At 34.4% G+C, this 25,657-nt stretch overlaps 1 protein-coding gene across 1 annotated transcript in view; it reads right to left on the bottom strand.

Annotated features, from left to right (window-relative positions):
* THSD7B (thrombospondin type 1 domain containing 7B) overlaps positions 1 to 25,657 on the bottom strand; it is a 774,554-nt gene that overhangs the window by 93,673 nt on the left and 655,224 nt on the right. The window contains exon 16 of the mRNA XM_054562681.1: positions 22,483 to 22,633. Coding sequence (XP_054418656.1) covers positions 22,483 to 22,633 — 151 coding nt within the window. The remainder of the gene's footprint in view (positions 1 to 22,482; positions 22,634 to 25,657) is intronic.

The following is a 25,657-nucleotide window of genomic DNA, read 5'->3' as shown; positions in this document are numbered from 1 at the left end:
TTCTTCCTGTCCATGAACACGGTATATGCTTCCATTTATTTGTATCTTTAATTTATTTCTTCAGTGTCTTATAATTTTCTGAGTACAGGTCTTTTACATGCTAGGTTAAATTTATTCCTCAGTATTTTATGTTTTTTGGAGATGCAATTGTAAATGGGATTGTTTTCTCAGTTTCTCTTTCTGACAATTCATTTTTAGAATATAGAAATGCAATGGACTTTTGGATATTTATTTTGTTTCCTGCTACTTTACTGAATTTATTTATCAGTTCTAATAGTTTGTTGGTGGAATCTTTAGGGTTTTCGATATACAGTATCATGCCATCTGCAAATAAGGATAACTTTACTTCCTCCTTTCCAACTCAGATGCCTTTCATTTCTTCTTGTCTGATTGCTGTGGCTAGGACTTTAAGTACTATGTTAAATAAGAGAGGTGGAACCATACAGCTCTGTCTTGTTCTTGATCTTAAGGAAAATTCTTGTAGTTTTTGCCCACTGAGTATGATGTTGGCTGTGGGTTTGCAATTATTACCTTCATTACATTGAGGTATATTTCCTCTAATCACATTTTGCTAAGAGTTTTTATCATAAATGGTGGTGGATTTTATCAAATGCTTTTCCTGCATCTACTGATATGATCATGTGCTTTTTATCTTTCAGTTTGTTTATGTGGTGTATCACATTTATTGATTTGCAGATATTATATCAAACTTGCATCCCCAGAATAAATTTTACTTGATCATGGTGTATGACCTTTTTAACATATTCCTAGATTCAACACAGTTTCTATCAAAATACCAATGACATATTTCACAGAACTATAACAAACATTCCAAAAATTTATATAGAATCACAAAGACCCTGAATAGCAACAGCAATTTTGAGAAAGAAGAACAAAGGGAAATCACACTACATGATATCAAACTATACTATAAGGTGAGAGAGATCAAACAGCATGGTACTAGCATAAAAACAAAAACATATCCTGATCAATGGAACAGGATAGAGAGTCCAGAAATAAACCCACACCTTCATGGTCAATTAACACTTGACAAAGGAGGTAAAAATATATAATGGATTAAAGATAGGCTATTCAATAAATGGTGATGGTAAAATTGTACAGATACATGAAAAAATAAAACCAAAGTACCTTCTAACACATAAATAAACTCAAAATGGATTAAAGACCTAAATGTTAGACTCAAACCCATAAAAACCCTAAAAAAACAGAGGTAGTAAAATCTTGAAAATTTCTTGTAGCAACAATTTTTCTGATACCTCTCCTCAGGCAAGGGAAACAAAAGAAAAAAATAAACAAATGGGACTATATCAAACTTCAAAGTTTTTGCACAGCAAAGAAAACCACCAACATAATGAAAAGACAACACACTGAATGGGAGAACATATTCACCAATGATACATCTGGCAACTGGTTAATATCCAAAATGTATAAAGGAGACTTACAACTTAAGTTCTACAACTTAACACCAAAAGACGCCACACACAATCGAATTTAAAAAATGGGTGAAGAATCTAAATAGACCCTTTTCCAAAGAAAACAGATGACCAATAGACATATGAAAATACACTCAGTGTCACTAATCATCGGAGAAATGCAAATTAAAACTACAATGAGATTTCACCTTACATCTGTCACAATAGCATCATCAATAAATCTCCAAAAACGTGGGCAAGGATGTTGAAAAAAGAGAACCCTCATGCACTGTTGGTGAGAATGGAGATTGGTGCAGCCACTGCGGAAAGCAGTATGGAATTTCTCAAAAATAAAAAATAGAACTGCCTAATGATCCAATGATTCCACTTTCTGGGAATATATCTGAAGAATCCTGAAATACTAATTCAAAAGTTTATATGCAACCCTATGTTCTTTACAATGATATTTACAATAGCCAAGCTTTGGAAGGAGCCCAAGTGCCCATCAGTAGATGATTAGTTAAAAAGCAGTGGTACATTACACAATAAAATACCACTCAGCCATAAAAAGGAAGGAAATCTTATTCTTTGCAACAGCATCAATATACATGGAGAGCATTTTGCTCTCCAGTCAGAGAGCATATTTCACTTCTCTGACTAGTTTACAAATGACAAAATTAAGAAAAAAACCTCATAGACACAGAAAACAGTATGGTGATTACCACAGGGAAAGTGGGGAGGCGAGAGGTAGAAGATGGTATAGGGCAAGTGATGATGGAAAGAGACTTGACTTGGGGTGGTAAACATACAATACACATCATATTGTGTATTATATAATCATACATCTTAAACCTACATAATTTTATTAACCAATGTTACCCCAATAGATGTAATAAAAAGCAAAAAAAAATAGTGTAAATATTGAAAAAAACACTTCACAGAATGGTCACAGTAGTTATATTCATAAAAGAACTAAAGTAGAAATGAACCAAATGTTCACTAACAAGAGAATACATAAATAAATGATGCTATACGTCTACAATGAAATAATATGGCAACCAAAATGAACAAACTAATGACCTCAACAAGAATCATAAATCTTAAAAACATTATATTGGATAAAACCAGCTAGACAAAAAAGAATATATACTGATTCCATTAATGTACAAGGTAATATTAAGCTAATGAGGTCAGACACAAATAGGTACATGAAGTTCAAGGCAAACAAAACTAATAGGTATGATAGATGTATGTGCAGTGGTTAACCTGGGGTAGGGAACTATCTATTAACTGAAAAATGGTATCAAGGTTCATGTAAGGTGCTAGAACTGCCCTATATTTTGATCTGCTTGGTGGGTAATCAGGTGTATGAAAAGTCAAAATGCATCAAGCTGTACATTTAAGATAGTACATTTTAAGGTATGAAATGTACACTCATCAGAAGACCATTAAAATTTCCTAGAATTGGAAAAGGAAAATGTACATATCGTACCCTAAGCCATACTACAGTGGATAATAGAAAAATTCAGTAAGAATAGAGATGCATCCAGTAATAGAAGATAATGTAAGGGGGTGTAGGAATAATGACTGTGGTCTTAGAAGATGCAAAAGGACTGGAACTTGAAATTTTGTCATAATGAAGCGAAACAGAAACTCAAGGTATCATTCCAACTTGATGGAGGTGATATTTTCCAGCTACAATACAGCAAATAAAGAGTACCGTATTCTTAATGGCAACTAATGGTCTAATAGAAAAAGAGAAAAAGATTAACATTTTCTGTGGAAATATACAAATTATGTGTGATTGTGTAAGATAGAGAAGCTAGCAAAAAGTAATCTTTTAGGTCTATAGTTGCAGATTATTTTGACAAAGATGGGAGGTTTGGGGGAGAAATAAAACAAGCTAAATATCCCTGATATACACTGTTCATAATTTAATGTTTTGTTCATAAGTTTATAACATAAAAATATATGCTCAAGACTTTTACTAAAAGTTATAGATAATCCGGGGGAGGGCAAGATGGTAGAGGAGTGAATAGAAGTCACACTGACCTCCTCCCAGAACAAATCTGGAATAACAACTAAATTGTAGAGAAATCACTGGGAACAAACAACTGAACAATAGTGAAAGAGGAGCCTTATAACCTTAAACAAATAGAAGAATCAGCTGTAGCACAACCTGACTGGTAAGGAGTGCTGTAGAGACTCAAGAAGGCAGGTGGTGCGCCCACGAGTGGCAGCACCAGAGGGATATTTAAACAACCATTTGGATCCCCCTGAGAAGAGTGCAGTCTAAACCATAAGCAGGGATCTCCAGCCTACAGCACCAGAACCCAAAACCTACCCAGATAACAACCAGCTACAAAAAGTGGCATGGATGTTCTCTGCCAGAGACGGGCTGCTGGAGGCACAAAGAGCCATTTAAAGGGCCAAGGCATACATTTTTATTTGCAGCCACTTACCCTGGTCTCCAGCAAAGGTTGGGGCAGAGTGGGCTGAATATGCCTGAGGAGAGACTAGGGAAGGAGGCTTTGGGGAGAGAACTGAGGGAATAGTTGGCGGGATCCCAGTGCTGACTCATCCCCCATATGGCAGCAGCTATGTTACTCAAGCAGACCATTTCCCTGAGACGCAGCAGCATGAGAGGACATAATAGCCACCACCATAGGAGGCAGTCAGCCCTGGCCCAGTGGAGCTTAAGCCTGACTGCTGAGTACAGAGTGGCAGCCACAGATAGTAGATCCCTGGCTAAAAGGAGAACAGAGTGGTCTAGAGACACTCGAGGAGGGACTGGAAATGGAGGCTTAGGGGAAACAACTGAGAGAGTAGCTGTCAGGATCCTGGTCATGACTACTCCCCAAAAGAGCATCAACCATCTTGTTCAGGCAGACCACTCTCCTGAGCAAGAGCAGCATGAGATGACACAATAATCCTCTGCCTAGGAGAGATTCTGCCCTGCCCTTGTTGTCTAAGCCTGACTTGCTGAGTGCAGAGTGACTAGATTAACAACTGAAGGACACAATAAATGACAGTAGATTCCTGGAAGTCTTGAACAGTCTGCCTAAGGTCAGAAAGGTTCAGCATGTGATACCATCAGAGGCAGATCCAGAAAGAAAAAAACAATGATCTCGTAGCATAGATGGTCATACCACAAAGTCAGGAAATCAAGACAGATCAACTTAAGAAGCAGAAGCAAAAAAGAAGAGTCTCACAAATAATGGGAAGACAAAGAAACACCATACAGTTGAAGGGAATGGATGAATCCCCAGAAAAAGAACTAAATGAAATAGAGGCAAGTAAACTAGCAGATATTGAGTTCAAAACAATGGTTCTAAGGAAGCTCAATGAGCTCAGTGAGCTCAGAAAGAATTATTAAAAACTACAGGAAAACTATGAGAATCTTACTGCAAACTATATCAGCATGAAAAAGGACATAGAAACTATCAAGAAGAGGCAGAGGAAATGAAGAAGACAATTTCTGAATTGAAGAACACAGTAGAAGGAATCAAAAGCAAGTAGATGAAGCAGAGGATCGAATCAGTGAGCTGGAGAATAAGGTAGGAAAAAAATCCCAGAAAGAGCAAGAAAATGAAAAAAGACTCAAAAAGAATGAAGAGGCCATAAGGGAAATGCAGGACAACTTAAGATGTAGTAGTATCCATACAATAGGGTTACCAGAAAGAGAAGAAGAGGAGCAAGGGATAGAGAACCTCTTTGAAAAGGTAATGAGGAGAGAGAGTCACACAAGTGCAGGAAGCACAGAGGGTCCCATTTAAGAGCAACCCAAAGAGACCCACTCCAAGATACATCATAGTTAAAATAGCAAATATCAAAGACAAACAGAGAATCCTAAAGGCAGCAAAGGAGAAACAGGTAGTAACATACAAGGGAGCCCCAAAATGGCTAGCAGCTGACTTCTCGACAGAAACATTACAAGCCAGATGCAAATGGCAAGAAATATTCCAAGTAATGAAAAGCAAAGGCTGGCAACCAAGACTGTTCTACCCAGCAAGGCTCTCAATTAAAATGGAAGGCAAAATAAGGAATTGCTGAGACAAAAGAAGAATAAAAGAATATACTTCCACCAAACCAGCATTGCAATATATGCTAAAGGGACTGCTTTAAGAAGATGAAGGAGAAGAGTGAGAAACAGAGGAACAAAGGTACAAAGGGAAAAAATGAATAAGTACCTATCTCCTATCTTTAATAACTTTCAATGTAAATGAATTAAATGCTCCAATCAAAAGACATAGGGTAGCTGAATGGTTAAAAAAATGACCTGTACATATGGTGCCTACAAGAGACCCACCTCAGAACAAAGGACATACACAGATTGAAAGTAAAGGGATGGAAAAAAATATTCCAAGCAAATGGGCAGGAAAAAAAAGCAGGGGTAGCAATACTTATAACAGACAAAATAGATTTCAAAACAAAGGCCATAATAAGAGACCCAGAAGGACACTTCATAATACTCAAAGGTATAGTCCAACAATAAGACATAAAAATTGTTAACCTATATGCAATTAACAAAGGAGCACCTCAATATATAAGGAAAATCTTGGAGGACTTCAAGAAAGATATAGACAGCAACACTTTGATAGTAGGGGATTTTAATACCCCACTCTCAAAAATGATTATATCCTCCAAACAAAACATTAACAAGGATATTGTGGAACTGGATGATGCATTAGATCAAATGTACTTAACTGACATATATAGAACCTTTCATCCCAAAGAAGCAAAATATGTATTCTTTTCAAATGCACATGGAACATTTTCAAAGATACACCACATGATAAGACACAAAACAAGAAGCAAGAAATTCAAGAAAATTGAAATCATAACAAGCATTTTCTCAGACCCCAAGGGCTTGAAACTAGAGACCAGCCTCAAGGAAAAAGCTCAAAAACATTCAAACTCATGGAGACTGAATAGCAGGCTATTAAATAATGAATGGGTCAATAATGAGATCAAAGAAGAAATCAAAATGTTTCTGGAAACAAATGAAATGTTTCTGGAAACAAATGAACCTATGCTCCTCAATTTTTATAGTAGCACTATTTACAATTGTCAAGTGTTGGAAGCAACCTAAATGCTCATCAATAAATGAGTGTACCAAAAATCTATGGTACATTTACACAATGGAATACTATGCAGCAGGAAGAAAGAAGGGGCTACTCCTCTTCAAGACTACATGGATTGAACTGGAGACCATTATGCTATGCAAAATAAGCCAGGCAGTGAAAAACAAATACTATATGACCTCCCCTATAAGTGGGACCTAACCAACAAAACAAGCAAGAAAATATAACCAGCAACACTGAAAGAAAAAAGAAACTGACAGCAATGAGAAGGATGGAGGGAGGAAGGGAGAGGGGAATGGAGAAAAGAAGGGGAAGAGTCAAATCAAGAAACACGTATAAAGGACCCATGGACAAAGCTAAAGTGGGAAAGGACTGAGGGTGGGAGACGGGGTGGGTGGAGCAGGAGAAAGTGGTGGCTGGAAAATGGGGACAAATGTATTTCAACAATCAAAAAAAAGAAAAAATGTATGGATAATCAGTCATAATATTAGATTACTCAAATGCATAGAAAAATACAGGGCATAGTCTATAAAGCCATTGGAAACAATAGAAATTTCAAGGATTTTTTTTTTAAAAAGTGTACATATAGATACCAGTTATAAAAAATTAAAATAAATTTTAAACACCTCTATGAATAGCCAAAAACATTAATATATACTTGTAAAACAAGACTTCTTAAAAAGAAAATAATATAAGGAGGGAAATAATGAAGATAAAAACACAGAAAAACAAAAGTAATGCAGAAGGATTTATGGAAGACAAAATAAAATAAAATGACACAGTTCTAAAGAAACAAATATCAATTGAAAATTATTGAAGCAAATATTTACAAAGTTTATTGTGCTAAATAAATGGTATCAAACTATAGAAATAAAACACAATTATAAAGGCAAGGAGAATTTGACAGAAATACAATCATAATGGCATACTATATAAGACTGCTGTCAGACTATAATTTTTCAAGTTGGCTAATGACAAACATGGGCAAAAGAATATTGAAAAATATGATAAATAGAGCTGAATTTTTCTATATCTATAACATGAATTCTAAGAAAGGAAATAACTCAGTTGTTTTCAAACATAATGTAACATTAATAAATATTGATAGTACACCAGTCCCTTAGCAAACCTTAATACATTTCTAAAAGCAAACATAATATAATAAATGAAAACATTAAATAATTAGGAAAGCCTTTGAAATTTAAAAATTTAAGTGTATTTTATATAACAACAATTTAAGACACAAGGATGTTTGAAATTTGGTGGGCTTTTCAGGTAGTAGTGAAAAATAAGAACACTTCATATCAAATTTAAGGTCAGAGCAAAACCCTGAGTATTCCAACTGGTTTCACTCTCTACAAGTTCAAGTATAGATAAATCTCATACTATCCTTGATATTAATATCCTTGAGTGTTTTTATTACTGCAAAAAACAGTAAATATATTAAAAGTATTTTATTCTAGTTGGAAAAATACGTACCTTAAAACCCAAGGAAAATTAGGTTGAGTGCAAGAACCAAAAATAACAAATTAGAATATAAAAATAAGACTAAAATTGATCATGAAATAAAACTTTGAAAATAAAATCTCTACCATAAATTTTTGACAAGCTGAACCAAAATAAATTAAGAAAGAAAACAAAGAAACAAAAGGTAAATGAAAGCGGATACAATAATCAATACAGAAAGTCTCTTCCCAAGGGAATTTTAGAAAGTATCAAAGAAAAATGTTCCCACAATTAACTTGGGACATAATAAAAATTCTAAATGGACTGATAATCTTGGGACACTGAGGATGTGACTAAAGGTTACTTACCAAAAGGCTATGTTCAAACAGTTTCACAGATAAATTCTTTCAAGTATCATTTTTTTTCCTTAGGCAAACTTTTTCAAAGCAGAAATTAAAAAAAAAAAAAAAAAAAAGAAACAGGCAACATTTGTTTTATAGCATGTGATAACCTGCCTTCACTTTTAATGGTAATATGTAAAAAGGAAATTATAAGTCAGTCTCAATTATACAACTATGACTACAATGTACTAAAATGCTCAATTATATAATGTACATACTAATTTAACAAAAAACTAGTGCTACAATATAAAAATATAATACACATAAACATTGGATTGTGTTTCCTGGGAAAAATGAAGATGCCTCTTACATAGCTTTCAAAATATAAGTTCAGTGATTTATACACACACACTTCACATATGCATGCAGAGTGACTGCAATACATGCCAAGTCTTTATTAAAGAAAATCAAAAGTCCATGCCTGATAAAATTTCATTCATGTATAGAAATAAACATGTTACCATCATAGTCAGATATACTAGGCAAATTTTGGTGCCTATTGAGCACAAATTCCCATTCCAGCTGCCCTGACTCTGCCCACAGTTGTAGCTCAGAAAGCAGTCATCAAGTTGGTGCCCCACATTTGTGTGTCTTGGCTAAAATGTCTTTGTCTGATATTATTAACCTTATTAAATCGCTAAGCCAGTGGTCTAGCAGTTTCCAATACTTCTGTAAGAGAATGTTTTGAGTACTGCTCAGGAGAAAAGGAACAGCGGAAGCCCAACTCATACACGCAAAGTAAAGTACAGGTAGGTACTGACAACAAAGAGAAATATAAAGAGGACCATGGAAGAGAGATGTGGAATCAACAGACAACTATTTCACTTTAATTTCCTATCATTCTTTAAAATACAAATGACAGTATTGTTGTGTTAGTTTTGGTTTTTAATCCTTGAAGCCCAAAGAAAAACATTATAAATTATCTATCTCAAAATAACTGTCACAACAATTGTCACTGTGAAACTTAAGAATATGACAAAAGATGCCCATAACCTGTAGTATATGAGTTGGTCATAGTTGCTGTTAGCTCTGTTCAACTAAATGAGATCTGGGGGAAAAAAATAATCATACACACTCTTGTCAGAACAAAGACGTTCATTGTTTGAGATGATATAGTATGTCTCTTATAATACCAAGATAACAGATCCAAAACATGAAAGAACAAATATGAGTCCAGTGAATTGAGTAAATACATGAAAAAAGTAAAGAAAACCCAACCCTTCGCCTCTCTCCTGTCATCAATAACATTTTAAGTAGTGCCATTAAAAATATTAATGCCTCAGTATAAACTTAACACAAGATATCTATATAAAAGAGGTCACAAAACTTCACAAACATACATAAAAAAGGGTTGTATTTTTAAAAAATGAAGTACATAAATTAAGATTTCACTGAGCTACAGGCTGGACACCAAAGTTTTATATACAAAATTCTCTGTGGTTTTCTTTATGCTTAAGATAATTTAAAAAGGAAAGGGAACTCTATGAACATTGCATGAGGATTCCCTTTCCTATGAAAAACAGCAAGGAAGTTTCTCAGAAAATTAGAAATATAACTACCATATGACCCAGCAATTTCACTTCTGGGTACCTATATGAAGAAAATGAAAACACTAATTCAAAGAGCTATGTGCATTTCTGTGTTCATTGCAGCATTTACAATAGCAAAGATATGGAAGAAATCTAGTGTTCATTAAGAGATAAGTGGATAATGAAGATGTAGTACATATACACAATGAAATATTACTCACCCATAAAAAAGTAAAATCTTGCTCTTTGCAAAAACATGTGTGGAACTTAAGTTAATTATGCTAAGTAAAATAAGTTAAAGACAGATACCTTATGATTTCACTTATATGTGGAATCTAAAAAAAGAAAACAAATGAATAAACAAAACAAAACAGAAACAGACTCATGGAAATAAAGAACAAACTGATGACTGCCAAAGAGGAAGAGGTAAGAAAAGAGTGAAAAAGGTGAAGGAAATAAGAGGTATAAATTTCCAGTTATAAAATAAATAAGTTGTAGTAATGTAATATACAGCATAGAGAATATAGTCAATAATATTGTAAAAACCTGTACAGTGTCAGAAAAAACTTACTACATTTATAAACTGGTAGAATGAGGTAAAAGCCTTTCCAAATTAAATATTGATTAAAAAGTTAATGAATTTTCAAGTATTTTTTTCTTTCAAAGTTTAATAAAAATGTTAGATATTATTATTAACAATATAAGATATCTAATTACTGCCAAAATGGAAAAGAAACATAAATGGCAGAAATATATTTGCTCAAATACTGAAAAAATATTCTTAAGGTATATGAATTAAAACATGTTGAACAAAAATCAAATACCAGTACTAGAAGTGCCAAAATGCCAGAAACACACACACACACACACACACACGAAAAAGAACATAATTACAGATGTATGGTATTAAATTGCTTAAAACAAAATGTTGTATACATTATTTGAATAGATTTTTTAAATTTAGTAAAAATTGCCATATCCTTGCATTATATAAATGACTAAATTTTACTCAAGAATTCAGTTTCAAAAGAAAGTAATTGCAGTATACGCTGGAAAGATGGTTAAAAATATACCATTTAAAAATACTTTTGCTACAAATGTGTTTAAAATTTCAGGGAACTAATTCTTATATTTTAAAAAAATTGGTTCAGAGAAAAAATGTAGACACATTTCAAAAGATTTTTTCTGAATAAACATAATAGCATGATATTAAATCCAATATGGTAAGATAGGAGGATTGTGGTAAGGGTGAGAGACATTCTGAACCAATCAAAATAATAATAGGCTGAATTCTTAAGTTACAAAAATCTCCAACCACTGTGGTATACAAATGCCAACTGTAATTTAAAAATGAAAATAAAATATAAACACTATTAAAAATAAGGTAATCATAGACTATAACCAAGAGTATACTTTAAGAATAAATGCATATATTGAAATTATAAGGTCTATTTTAAAACCATAATGCTTATAAAGGACAAATTCTAAAAATTATATCAGTACAAAGCATTTCATAACATTGAGTAGTCATTTCTGAAAACCTATGTATATACAGATAAATTATAGTTGCATATACGGTAAAAGAAACAACAGATATGCACAGCTTCCATTTATGATAAAAACACTCAGCAAAGTGGGAGTAGAAGGAGCATTCCTCAAAATAATAAAGGCCATAAATGGAAAACCTACAGCCAAGATCATATTCAATTAGCAAAATTAAAAGCTTTCCCACTAAGATTGGGAAAAAGACAAGGATATCTACTTTCACCACTTCTATTTAACATAGTATTGGAAGTCCTTGCCACAGTTATCAGACAAGAAAAGAAATAATAGGCATCCAAATTAGAAAGGAAGTAGTAAAACTATCATTGTTTGCAGATGACATGATAGTGTACATAGAAAACCCTACAGACTCCACCAAAAATCTACTTGTCCAAATAAATGTATTTGGCAAAGCAGCAGGATACAAAGTCAATATTCAGAAATCAAAGACTTTTTTGTACATCAATAGTGAAATATCAGACAGAAATCAGGAAAAAAAAATCCCATTTCCTATAGCAACAAGGAAAATAAAGTACCTAGCAATAAACCTAACCAAGGAGGTAAAAAGCCTTTACTCAGAAAACTACACAACTGTGAAGAAAGAAATTAAGGAAGACACAAATAAATGGAAGCCATACAATGTTCATGGATTGGAAGGATTAACATCATCAAAATGTCCATACTACTCAAAGCAATTTATAGATTCAACACAATCCCTATTAAAATACTAATGACATATTTCACAGGTATAGAACAAGCATTTAAAAAATTTATATGGAACCACATATGACCCTGAATAGCCACAGAAATGTTGAGAAAGAAGAACAAAGTGGGAGAGATCACAATACCAGACATCAAACTATATTACAAGGCCACTGTAATCAAAACAGTCTGGTACTGGCATAAGAACAGACACATAGATAATGTAACAGAACAGAGAGCCCAGAAATAAACCCATGTCTCTATGGTCACTTAATATTTGACAAAGGGGGCAGAATCATAAAATGGAGTAAAAATAACCTCTTCAACAAATGGTGTTGCAAGATATGGATCGCTACATGCAAAAAAATGAAACTCAACCACCAACTTACACCATACACAAAAATAAACACAAGATGTATAAAAGACTTAACTTAAGTCATGACACCGTAAAAGTCCTAGAGGAGAACATAGGCAGGAAAATCACAGATATTCTATGAAGCAATGTTTTCACTGATATGTCCTCTAGAGCAAGGGACATAAAGGAAAGAATAAATAAATTGGAATATATCAAAATAAAAAGCTTCTGCGCAACTAAAGAAAACATCAGTAAAATGAAAAAGGAACCAACCATATGGGAAAATATATTTGCCAATGATACCTTGGACAAGGGTTTGATATCCAAAATATATAAAGGACTCACATGACTCCACTCCATGAAGACAAAAATTCCAATTAAAAATTGGGCAAAAGACCTGAACATTCACTTCTCTAAGCAGGACATTTACAGGGGCCAGAGATGTATGAAAGGATGTTCGGTATCACTAGCCATCAGAGAGATGCAAATTAAAACCACAATGAGATACTACTTCAAACTGGTCAGAATGGTCGTCGTAAACAAATCAACAAACAATAAGTGCTGGTGAGGCTGTGGAGAGAAGGGAACCCTCGTACACTGTTGGTGGGAATGCAGACTGGTGCAGCCATTGTGGAAAACAGTTTGGAATTTCCTCAAAAAACAAAACAGAACTGCCTTTTCACCCAGCAATTCCACTGCTGATGTTATACCCTAAGAATCCTGAAATACCAATTCAGAAGAACCTATGCACCCCAATGTTCTCATAGCTGCACAATTTACAATAGCAAATGCAACCTAAATGCCCATCAGTAAATGAGTGTATCAAAAGCTATGGTACATTTACACAATGGAATACTACGCAGCAGAAAGAAAGAAGTAGCTACTACCCTTTGTGACAGCGCGGATAGAACTGGAGATCATTATGCTAAGTGAAATAAGCCAGGTAGTGAAAGACAAATCCTATATGATCTCACCTCTAAGTGGAACCTAATCAAAAAAACAAACAAAAAAGCAAAATATAACCAGAGATATTGAAAGAAAGAGTAAACTGACAGTAACGGGGGGGGGGGAATAATGGGGAAAGAAGGGGAAGGGTCAAATCAAGGAACATGTATAATGGGCGCATGGACAACGCCAAAGTGGGGATGGACTGAGAGCTGGAGGTGGTGGTGGTTGAGGTGGGAGAAAGTTGTGGCAGGAAAATGGGGACAACTGTATGTGAACAACAATAAAAGTAAAAGAAAGAAATTAAGAGAAAATTCTTAAACCTGAGAAGTGCAGATACTGTTTAAACTTGCTCAAACATAACATTATTAATATCAGGAAAAGACTGACATAATTTTTACTTTATTTTTAGTATTATTTTAGAAAGTCCTTATGAATAAAGTATGTCCAGCATAAAAAAACACAAAAATGATAAAAATAATTATTTGTATATTGTATGGTTGTTATAATGATATGATTATATGATGAGAAAAAAACCTAAGAATGTTGACTAATTAAGAAATCCCAGTAGAATTAATAAGAAATTTAGAAAAAACAATGAATATAAGATATACGTAAAACCCAACAGTATAATTAGACACTATAATTAACCAGTTAGAAATATTCACTAAAAAAAAAAAACACCTTAGTACTAATAATGAAAAATTTAATTGGATGGAACAAGAATATAAAGAAAATTCTCATGAATAAATAAAAAAATACCTAGAATATAAATACAGAAGGTCAGTGGAGAAATATTCATTTGAAATTTAATTGAAAAGCCTACCTTATACTATATACAAAATTAAATACCAAATGAATTAAATATCTTTATGTATTTTTGAGCAATTAAATATTTAAAACACAATTTTAAATTATGATAAATACCATATTATATGATAATAATGTTAAGAGTGCAAAAGCAACAATATTGAAGAAATTAAAAAATTGATGTGAAAACTACCTTAGCTAACCTGAGAGTACTGAATCCCAAACCAGCAATGGATAAATCGTTACTTGATTTGTTCTGTAAAGCTTCAAAAACTAGGTATTTGAGCAGCAAGTATATCTGAAAAAGGAAGTGGAATTAGGCTCAAAACTAGAGTACTCATTGAAAGTGAGTTTTCAAACTCATTTGACCCCCATGTAGCCTCTGCTGACTGGCATAGCCAGATGTCTGCCTTCCACAACTCTAGCTAAAATCTAACACTTTATTATTTTTTAAAGGGAAAAACAAATTTTTTTTTGCACTGGGGACACTAGGCACAATTGAGCATGGAGCTACCATTTTGAAAATAAAGGGATTAAAATGAAAGACTATGTAATAAAAATTGAGATCTCTAGCAGTTTTTTCCTATTTTGTTCTTAGAATATTGTCAACTAGGATTATATTATCCAGATAATAGTCTCTGAAGAATGTAACCACATATAGAATAGTTTTAGCCACTATTTTTAAATATTTTTCTGTCCATTCCCCATGCTCCTGAAAGGACTCCAGTTATATTGAATAGTTATTTTATCCTACTTGTTAATATCCTACAGATCACTTATTCATTTTCCTTCAGTCTTTTTTTTTTTATTTGCCCTAGTGTAATTTCTATTACAATGTCTTAAAGTTCACTTATCTTTTATTCCGCACAGTCTAATGGTTTATTATTCCCATTTGGTAGATTTTTAAAAGTTTCATTGTATTTTAGATCTCTAAAATTTATATGATTCTTTTCAATGCCTTCAATTTTACTCATTATGTTCTTTTTTTAATTAAGAAATGTGTTTTTATTTATTTATTTATTTTTTTCAAATACATTTGTCTCTGCTTACCCCCCAGCACTTTCTCTTGCCTTATGTTCTTATTTTCCTTTAAATTTCAGAGCATATGTAAAATATTTATCGTAACTGTTTTTTTTAACATTTTTATTTATTCACAGAGAGAGAGAGAGAGACATAGATCTGTTGTTCTACTTATTCATGCATCCACTGTTTGCCTCCTGTACGAGCCCTGACCAGGGATTGAACCTGAAACCCTGGCATATTGAGATGAAGCTCAAACAAACTGACCCTTCCAGTCAGGGTCTATCATAGCTGTTTTTAAGTTACTTACCTTCTATTTCTGCTTCTATTGACTGGTTTTCCTCTCACTTATGGGTCACAGTTTGTTTCTCTTCAGATATATAATAATTAGGTATAAGATACACATAAAAAACTATACATATAATAGGAATGCAGCTCCAAGACTTTTCACAATGTGAAAACACCCATACAACTTGACCGGAGCTCAGGGCACAAAATATTACCAGCAGTACCTAAGTCCCTAACATGCTTTCTAGTCACTAACCACTCCTAAACATTGTGCGTGTTACATTTACTAAATTTTGTGTATTGGTTTTGTCTTCCTTTTAAATGTGTTAATGTTTATTTTGGCAGACAGTAAGGTTAGTTGTGGATGAGGTTGGTTTTTCCAAGGTTTTTCGTTAAATTTCATTAGGGAAATTCTAGAGTAGAATTTACTCCAGGGCCTCCTAAGGCACAACCCTTTTGGTCAATATCAAATGGCCTGAGGTTGGAAGAAGTACCTCCATGTTGGCTGGATGGAATGGAAATGTCTCCAAGGCCTGTGTGAACTGTAGAATGTTTTCACCTGGCAGCAAACCAGAGATCATTCTTTGCCTCTACTTCCAGAGTTTCACTCCATACCTGTATAAATTAGAATTTAGACAAGAACTCAAAGAAGCCCTTATTTAGATATCTAGATTACTTTTTGTACCTAGCCAACCCCCTTCAGGATTTTGCCCTTCATACTTCAGCTTCCTCTACTTCCCAAATCTCTGATCTTTGGCTCCTCACTATGCTTTTGTTATGACCCCATTCCTGGCACCATTACCCAGAAAGTATCTCCATCCTGAAATTATGGTGATTGCTAAGGCTCACCCTACTTGGTTTTTCTTCCCTTGGGATCATAGTTCCATGCCTTCTGTTGTCTATTATCTGAAAACTGTTGCTGTATACATTTTGCTCTTTTTTTTAGTTGTTTACAATGAGAGCATAAATCAAAACAACCCAAATAAATCCAATTATATTACATTTTTGCTAGAAGTGAAAGTTCTCTGCCCTCTCCAATTCTCGTTGGACCAGCCTTGCAATTGTGCTGGCTTAATCATTAATAAGTTAATTAATTCTGATACTTTGTATGAGTTCTGTTTTTAATTTTTTGGAAATTAAAGTCCTACAAGGTTTAAAAAGGTATTGTAGTTATGTTTTGTTGTAGTTGTGATTAGTCATTATCCCTTAAGAAGAGATATAGTAGTATTCATGAATAAAAGGATGTAAAGTGTGGGGTATACTTTAAAGTCATCTATAGGAGAAAAAATAAAAGGTGGGGAATAAGAAAGAAATAAAATTGTCATATGTTGATAATTGTGGAAATTGGTGATCAATGTTGAGTGGGTTGATCAATTCATGGGGCTCATTATACCATTTTTTGAGAAATTTCTACTATAAAATAGAGATAAGGATAGGCATAGATAGAGGGAGAAGAGAGAGATTGAGAACAATGGAACCCTTATTTTATACTTCAAATTGGTAATAGTAAGATTCAAGTAAATCACACTGTATAAGAAAGAATAATAACATTGAATTTTAAAAACCAAAACAGCCCAAAGATTGCTTTCATCTGATTGTCATTTGCTGCTACAGTGCACAAACCGAGGTGCCCTTTCTGCAGGGCCTAATGTGGTTCTGGAAATATTAATGGTTGTAAGAGATATTAAACCTTACACACAGGGGTAAAATATTCCTCAAGCCCTTGAGTATTGAATTATGGGCTCATGACAAAACCCTATACCAATTTAGCAGAAGCAACCAGAATTTTCAGCATAAAATATAAAAATTTTAATCATCCTCCTCTGGCTTTTAGTTGTGAGCCAAAGAGAGGCACTAGGCAGCTTGAGGGTCATCACCATCATATTGCCCTGCAGGGACAAATGCAGGCTGTCATCTGCATGTTCCAGACTGTGAAGATAGGTTGATTGAGAGCTTGCCACTGAGTACTAGCAGTAAACACTGGGGTAATTTCCTTCCCTGGAAATAGAACTTTCAGGGATGGTGTTAAGGTGCTGAAAGTGCTGAGTCATCAGTAATGGAATGTCATTATTGATGGCATTTACCAAAACTAACACTGGGACACCATGAGAAAAAAGTATATTTTTCTTAACCGCAAATGCTTAAGTCTGGAGCACGTGTCAGAAGACTGAAGTGCATTTCTCTTTCTCTTTTAAAGAAGTGTCACTACTTGCAGGAGCAATGACAGTGTGTATCTGCTGATATATACCCCCATTGACTTTCACTACAGTCGCCTGTACCCATAAAGAGTTGGAGAAAAGTTAGAAATAAGATGTACTTTTGAAGCACAATATTAAATCTATGATAGAATTCAGATTTGATTACACTGAAGCCCTATGTAGTCTTCCTTTGTGATCCTTCTTCAAAGGTCGTCTTGGTGATAATGCAAAGATCTGAATCACTGACTGAGGTTTGACTGAACCACTGTGTATTGAATCTCTTTTTGCTGCAGTGTAAGGGAATGCCGGGCTATAGTTCTAGCTAGCTTTTGATGCATTCAACTTGAAGTGAATCAAAGTTCAAACTGGCTTGCTAAACTTGAGACACCTTTCTAGAGAGGGATTCTAAAAGCTTGTTTCTCTAAGGTATACAGCAGTTTGGAAATTCTCTGCAAAGATCCTCTTTGCTTTTTCCTATCAATATTATTGATTAAGAAATTCCTTTGTCAAGCCTCCACAGATAGTCAGAAATAGAAAATCTGTATTACTTAATGGAAATTTTCTGTAGGGGTTGGTGGCATAAATAAAGAGAACCATATATTTGTTCAGATATGTCAGAGGCTGAACAGTGTCTGAATTCAGAAATGTATAAACCTCTCTTGAAGAACATGTAATTCTATAAATTTTCATTAATAAAATGTCTAAGCATGAAGAATAAACACAAAAACTGAAAAATTAGGTAGGTAAATGAGGAATATGGTTAACAATTTATAAACTACTAAATATATATGCATTTGCATATATGTATGTACATATACACATGTGTATATACACATATATGAGAATATTGCAAGAGTTTTCATGTGTACAGTTTTAAGTTTCCTTTTATATTAAAGCATGCTAGAAAAGTACACATATTAGAGTCAAAAAATAAATTTTACATACAGGGTGGAGCAAAAGTGGGTTTACAGTTGTTCATATGGAAAATAATATAATAACTAATAACTAATAATACAAGAATTAACTGTGTTTCATGGACTTACAACTGTAAACCTACTTAAGTCACGCCCTGTAGAGACTACCTGGGCTTAAATAGTCACTGTGCCTTTTACTAGCACAAAACACCAGCAGGTAACTAACATCTCTGAGACTCAATTTATTCATGTACACACTAGGCGAATAGTAGTATCTATTTCACAGTGGCATTGTGCAGATTAAATGTGGTAATATATGTAAATGCTAAGTAAGTTGTCTGGCACACAGAAAGCATTTGTAAATATAAGCTAAACTTCCACATGATATTATAACTAAAGTGAGATTGAGAAAAAAACATGACTTGAATGTAATGACCAAGAAACTTGTGACCCAGAGTAGTTGAATCAGCATCACCTGGAAACTTGTTAGAAATGTAAATTCATGGGCCCTACCCCAGGCCTACTGAATTGCAGTCTCTGGGATGGGGCAGAGGAGCTGTGTGTTAACAGACATTTTAGATGATTCTTATGTGTGCTAATGTGAAAATCATTGCCCCAGAAGTTAGGAAGTATACTTTTAAACATTGTATATAGTATCACTATGTTGCTAGTGAACGCTGTGTGAACTAATAAACACTGTTACTCAGCTATTGAACCCTTTCCTATAACCCGTACAGTGTGTTTTTACAAAGATACGGAGGACTGAGAGCTCTTCAGTACCAGTGATTCTCTGTCATACACGTTTGGCCTCAGAGTACAGGATACATACCAGGAATCACATAAATAATTTTAATTCATTAACTGGTTTTGCTAAATTTCTTCTAAATAACTGGGAAATCTACTTACTTCACCATGGTTAAAACCATATTAAAATATTTCAATTAAATATAGCTTTTATAGCTAAATTGAAGTATAAATTCCAGAGTATTTTGTGGATACATAAGAGAAATAGAAGTATGGTTTGGTATCAGAAATATCCTATTTTTTCCTTTGAGTTTTTAAAAAATTTTATTGATTATTTTAGAGAGAGAGGAAGGATGTTGGGGGCACGGAGAGAGAGAGAAACATCAATTTGTTGTTCCACTTTTTTATGCATTCATTGGTTGATTCTTGTATGTGCCCTGACTGGGGAGCGAACACAACTTTGGCGTATCAGGACAGCACTCTAACCAACTGAGCTACATAGCCAGGGCAAGTTTATCTTTTGTTGTTGTTTGTTGTTGTTGTTTATGTGTTTGGCTTTAAAGAACTGCGGTGGGAAGAAAAAGGAGTGGGAAAAAAACCCAAAAACAAAACACAGTGAATTTTGTTCCATTAACATATGTCACACTGTGGACTATCAAAGGAGAATTTGGTAAAATATGGCCAATATTGTACCGTGATTAGACACAGGGTATAGAGAACAATTATACAATAATTGTTTTATTTTCTCAGAAAATGCACATTAATATGCTAATTAAACTTCAGGCACAAGGATCCAGCTTGCTAACTTTGCCATTATCATGATCATGATCATCGTCAAGTACTGTTTAAGCATCTATGATATTGGCACATTATGCTAAGATGCTGCAATATATTAAAGTCATGCAATATATCTAGAGATGGGGAAATTTATAAGTTGTGAGTGTTAATTAGCATTTTTCCATTTTAAGGTCTTTTTTTAATACCGGAGAACAGCATGATGTTTGTGGAAGAACAAGGCCCAGGGCCATCATGGTCTGACAGATCTGAGTGACCATGGATAATGTCTACCATCACAGCACGGTGTTGTTATAAAACTCCGGCACAATGCCATTTACCTAAGATGTGCTCAGTGAAAGTTATTATTGTTGTTGCCATAGCTATTGCTGTTGTTGCTATTATATTATTATTGTTATGTAACTTAGAAGTTACATAAGCAGAAGAAAGATAACCCTCTCAATTTCATTGTCAGGATCGAGTAACTATATCAGCTTCCAGACACATAAAAGGAGGTTCGAATATTTTCTCTAGCTCCAATTTATAAACACTCCAAAAGTAGAGTAACTGTGTTTAGAAAAGCAAATCTCAAAGAAAATTGTCTTTTAGAAACCCAAAGAAGCAAGCACAGGATGCCAGTCATCACAAAATTGTATAAAATGTTTCTTTTTACAAATATTTTATACTTTGTCAGATACTTTGACTTAAGAGGGCAACATTTTCATTGCAAAGTGATCACAGCTTAATGATTCTTCCGTGAGAAAATTAGAAAAGAAGTGAGAAATATCTGACCTCTAGATTTAATTAAACTTTTTCAGTTGCTAATTCTTCTGCAAGTTGATTAATAAAGAGGATACGCTACCACACTTTCTAAAGTGTGAATATATGTACTCAGTCGTGTAATAATCATACAGATTATTATAACTTGCTAAAAGTATCTTACTCTATTATTAAAATAAATGTTGCATCTTGAAGAGAAATATTGAGTCTAACTCTACCTTAATTCTCCCAAAATAAGTGAACTGAGGATGTAAGAGCAAATGCTCTGGTTTCATCAGACAGAATAAGGTTTATTTCTAGCTCCATTATTTAAGCACTATGGAGCTCTGTGGAAGCTACTTAGCCTTCTTGAGAATCAGTCTCTTCATTTGTACAATGGAACTGATAACAGTTTGTACTTAAGGGGCTGGAGCAAAAGCTAAAGGGAGTAATTCTTACCTGTGTCTTATGCACAGTTAATGTTCAATAAATGTTAATATTCATTATACTCAAGTTACACACAAAATAAAAAACTAAGTCAAAGGACACACATTCCATTCTTACAGATTACCCTTTATTGGTACCTCTGCATCTTAATATTATCTTGTTCTATTCCCAGAAACTCAACAAATTAAAAAAAACAATAACAAAGCAACTCTTTTTCAGTAATATAATTAAAGAAATATGAAAGATAAGATTGTAGTAATTAATAAAGAATCAATGGTTAAAAATGCAAATATAGGACATTAACTGATTTCAAACACATTTTCCATTTTCATATAAAGATTTTATACCTTCTTTCCATAAACAGTATCACCAATAAATTAAAAATATCCTAATTCTTTCCTTTCTAATGTTTGGACCCATATAATATGTTCCTTACCCTAATTTTATTTTTCAGTTCTTGAGGCAGAAATATGTCTAAAACATCAAAATTTATCTTCTTAACATATTAAGGTGAATCATCCTATTTGAATAACACTTATTTTGGTTTATTTGGTTATATTTTCTTTTTTTAAAGAAAAAAATGAAGACAAATACTTTACACTTCAAAGAAGATCTTTTGTGAGCTTTGGAAAAACACGACCAGAGGACACCTTGTCCTTGGGAACATAGCAAAAGACAAAAACAGATCATCGCTAACAGAAGCTAAATTACACAGCGGAGTTGAGCTACTAAGATAAAATTGATTCCACCATGATAAAAATGGAACAGAACCAAGAGATTACAATAAGAATCAGGTGGATACTTAAGAGACCCCTTTAACAACGGGAGTGCATTCGAATCCTAGTGTCATCATTACAGGCTCATTTTTCTCATTCAGTTCCCATGATAAAGGCCTAAAAAGAAGCACTGGCATTTTAAATTGCTCAGTCTCCATAGCTGAATTTTTTTTCTTTTCTTTTTCTTCTCTTAAGTAAAAACATTTTCCCCTATTACTAGAAGAATGCTTTTGAGAGCAGCACTGTGAATGTCTAGAGAACAATAGTGAAGGCAGCACCAGAGGATTAGGGTACTGACAAGGGAAGAGAAATTACCTGTGGGCATTTGCTCCAAGGTCCCCACTCAGACATGACACATTCGTTGGGACACAGAAGAGAGCAGGGCTGGGTTTCTGGGGGCATTTCATCCTGGCGACAGAGGCTGTTATCCACTGCTCTACCTTCACTACCAGCAGTGTTCACACATCTGTAAGGCAAGTCATAATGTGACTTTATCACTTTAAATAGTAGAGAATAAATTTTAAATAGCTATGGTGTATCACAGTTACTTACTCCTCAAACATAAACATAAGACCAGAATAGAAACAAGGAAAAGAAAATTCTAGTTGGCATTTATTGAGTGATAACTCTGTGCAGAACCTTTCATTCAGCAGAACAGGAAATAACAGTGGGGACCAGAGACACTATCGTCCTTGAACAACTCTCAGTCTAAAGAAACCTCAAGTATATTTGCTCAGGTCTATCTAGAGTGAATTTTCTTTTTATTGAAGCAGATCTTGAAGGCCCTCCTTTTCTAAATGAATCCATCACTTTGTAATAGCTAGAGCCTTCATAGTTCCTGTGATTCTCTCAGACCTTTACTAGACTTCCATTTCATATCATATCATACCATATAAACCTCCCTAATCTTTGCCCAACACTTTTAAGGTCATGATGAAGTAAAGTAAAAATTAATTGAACATGTTTTCTTTTAGGTGTTTTCTGCAAATCAACAAGGAGTTTTGGTATCACCAACCAAAGGACAACGAGCAAGCATTTTCATGTAGCAGCTGGGCACATGGTATAGATGTACACATTATACGTGTTTGGACTACCCGGTGTTGGGTTTTGAGATAAGTGCTACTGAAGGCTAGATAAATGATCATGCCACTGGTTCCATCAAATAAAAACCAAAGCCTTACACCACTATATACCTTGTATACCCAGCAGAATGGCTTAAATAAAAACATGAAAAATATCAAGCGTTGGCAAGAAAGTGGAGGAATTATAATTCTTCTTACTTTGCTGGTTGGAGCACGAACTCCTTGATAAACTAGTTGGCAGTATGCACTAAAACTAAAGATATACAAACTGCGTATCCCAACAAACCCACTTCTATATTCATCTGCAAAAGAAATGTGGACAAATGTGCACTGCAAAAAATGACTGAAAATGTTCATGGCACCATTATGTGTAATCAACCAAACTAGAGTAAATGCTATAAAGTGGTGAGAATGCATGAACTACTGTTACATAAAACAGCATGGGTAAAGCTTACAAATATAATGTTGAACAAAAGAAATTAGGCACAAAAGAACATGTACTTCATAATTCCATTCATATAAAATTAAGAAATAGACAATAGTCATGTGTGGTCTCAGAAGTCATAATAGTGATCACCCTTGGAGAAATGGTTATTGAGTGGGAGGGGCCTAGGTGGGCCTGGCAGTATCTTGTTTCTTGGTCTCTGGACCATTACACAGGTGTGTTTACATTGTGAAAATTCACCAAACAGCAGCCCTACAATGTGGGCATTTATCTGCATTTGTATAGTACACACCAATTAGAAGATTATTTTAAAATTATTTTCTCGCAGCAATTTTTTCACTGATATGTCTCCTAAAGCAAGGGACATAAAGGAAAGAATAAACAAGTGGGACCTCATCAAAATAAGAAGCTTCTGCATGGCTAAAGAAAACATCAGCAAAATGAAAAGGGAGCCAACCGTATGAGAAAATATATTCACTAATGATACATCAGATAGAGGTCTGATCTCCAAGATATATAAAGAACTCACTCGACTCCACTCCAAGAAGACAAACGATCCAATCAAAAAATGGGCAAAGGACCTGGGCAGATGCTTTTCCAAGGAGGAGATACAGAGGGCCTAGAGGCATTTGAAAGGATGCTCAGCATCACTAGCCATCAGAGAAATGCAGATCAAAACCACCATGAGGTACCACCTCACACCGGTCAGAATGGCCATCATAAACAGATCCACAAACAACAGGTGCTGGCGAGGCTGTGGAGAAAAGGGAACACTAGTCCACTGTTGGTGGGAATGCAGACTGGTGCAGCCACTGTGGAAAGCAGTGTGGAATTTCCTCAGAAAGCTGAACATGGAACTGCCTTTTGATCCAGTGATTCCTCTGCTGGGACTATACTCTAAGAATCCCAAAACACCAATTCAAAAGAACCTATGCACCCCAATGTTCATAGCAGCACAATTTACAATAGCCAAGTGTTGGAAGCAACCTAAATGCCCATCAGTAGATGATTGGATCAAAAAACTATGGTACATTTACACAATGGAATACTATGCAGCAGAAAGAAAAAAAGAACTATGAAACTTAGTGACTGCATGGATGGAACTGGAGAGCATTATGCTAAGTGAAATAAGCCAGGGGGCGAAAGACAAATACCATATGATCTCACCTATAAGTGGAACCTAACCAACAATACAAAGATGCAAGGAAAATAAGACCAGCAACACTGAAAGGAAAAGAAACCAACAGAGACAAGAGGGAAGCAGGGAGGGTTGGGCAGGGGAAAAGGAAGGGAAGGGGAAAGTCAAGGAACATATAGCAAGGACTCATGGACAAAACCAAAGGGGAAGAGCTGAGGGAGGGAGGGAGGGAGGGGGCAGTGGAAAGTAGTGGGGGGAAGGCAGAAACAAATATATTTGAACAAATTAATTAATTAAAAAATTATTTTCTGAAAACTGTTTAATAAAGACTTGCTCTGTGTAAGCCTCTTTAGATAGGTGTTGGGATACAAAGTTAATATTTGTTAATAATAATTCATCTAGTAACTATTTTTGAGGGCTTACTATGCATCAGGCCCTTGTCTGGATGCTGGGGTACAGAACTGAAAAAATGATAGGCAAGATCTTTATTGTTACAAATATTTTCTTCCAGTGATAATGATCAGACTAAGGTGAAGATGACAAAGATGATGAGAGAAATAGTGCCGTTTGCTAACCTGGTTATTTCAGACCCAATACCACAGACAAAGAGCAAGCATTTTAATAGAGGTGTGAAGGACTTTTGGTACTTCCTAAATCACACTCTGCTGAAATGAATTATCCTATATGTTCAGAGTTTCCTTCCCATATATATTAAGAATTGTTTAAAAATTCTGGAAAATTGTAAAGTATATCACGTGACACAAAATAAAATAACCTTTATGAGGTGCTAGGTAATGGAAAAGTACTGTATAAAGGAGGCTAGGA

The sequence above is a fragment of the Pteronotus mesoamericanus genome, unplaced genomic scaffold (genome assembly GCF_021234165.1).
Source record: "Pteronotus mesoamericanus isolate MK-2021 breed Mesoamerican mustached bat unplaced genomic scaffold, CSHL_Meso_final scaffold_651, whole genome shotgun sequence".
NCBI classification, from domain to species: Eukaryota; Metazoa; Chordata; class Mammalia; order Chiroptera; family Mormoopidae; genus Pteronotus; species Pteronotus mesoamericanus.
This window is presented reverse-complemented; position numbering and strand designations above follow the sequence as displayed.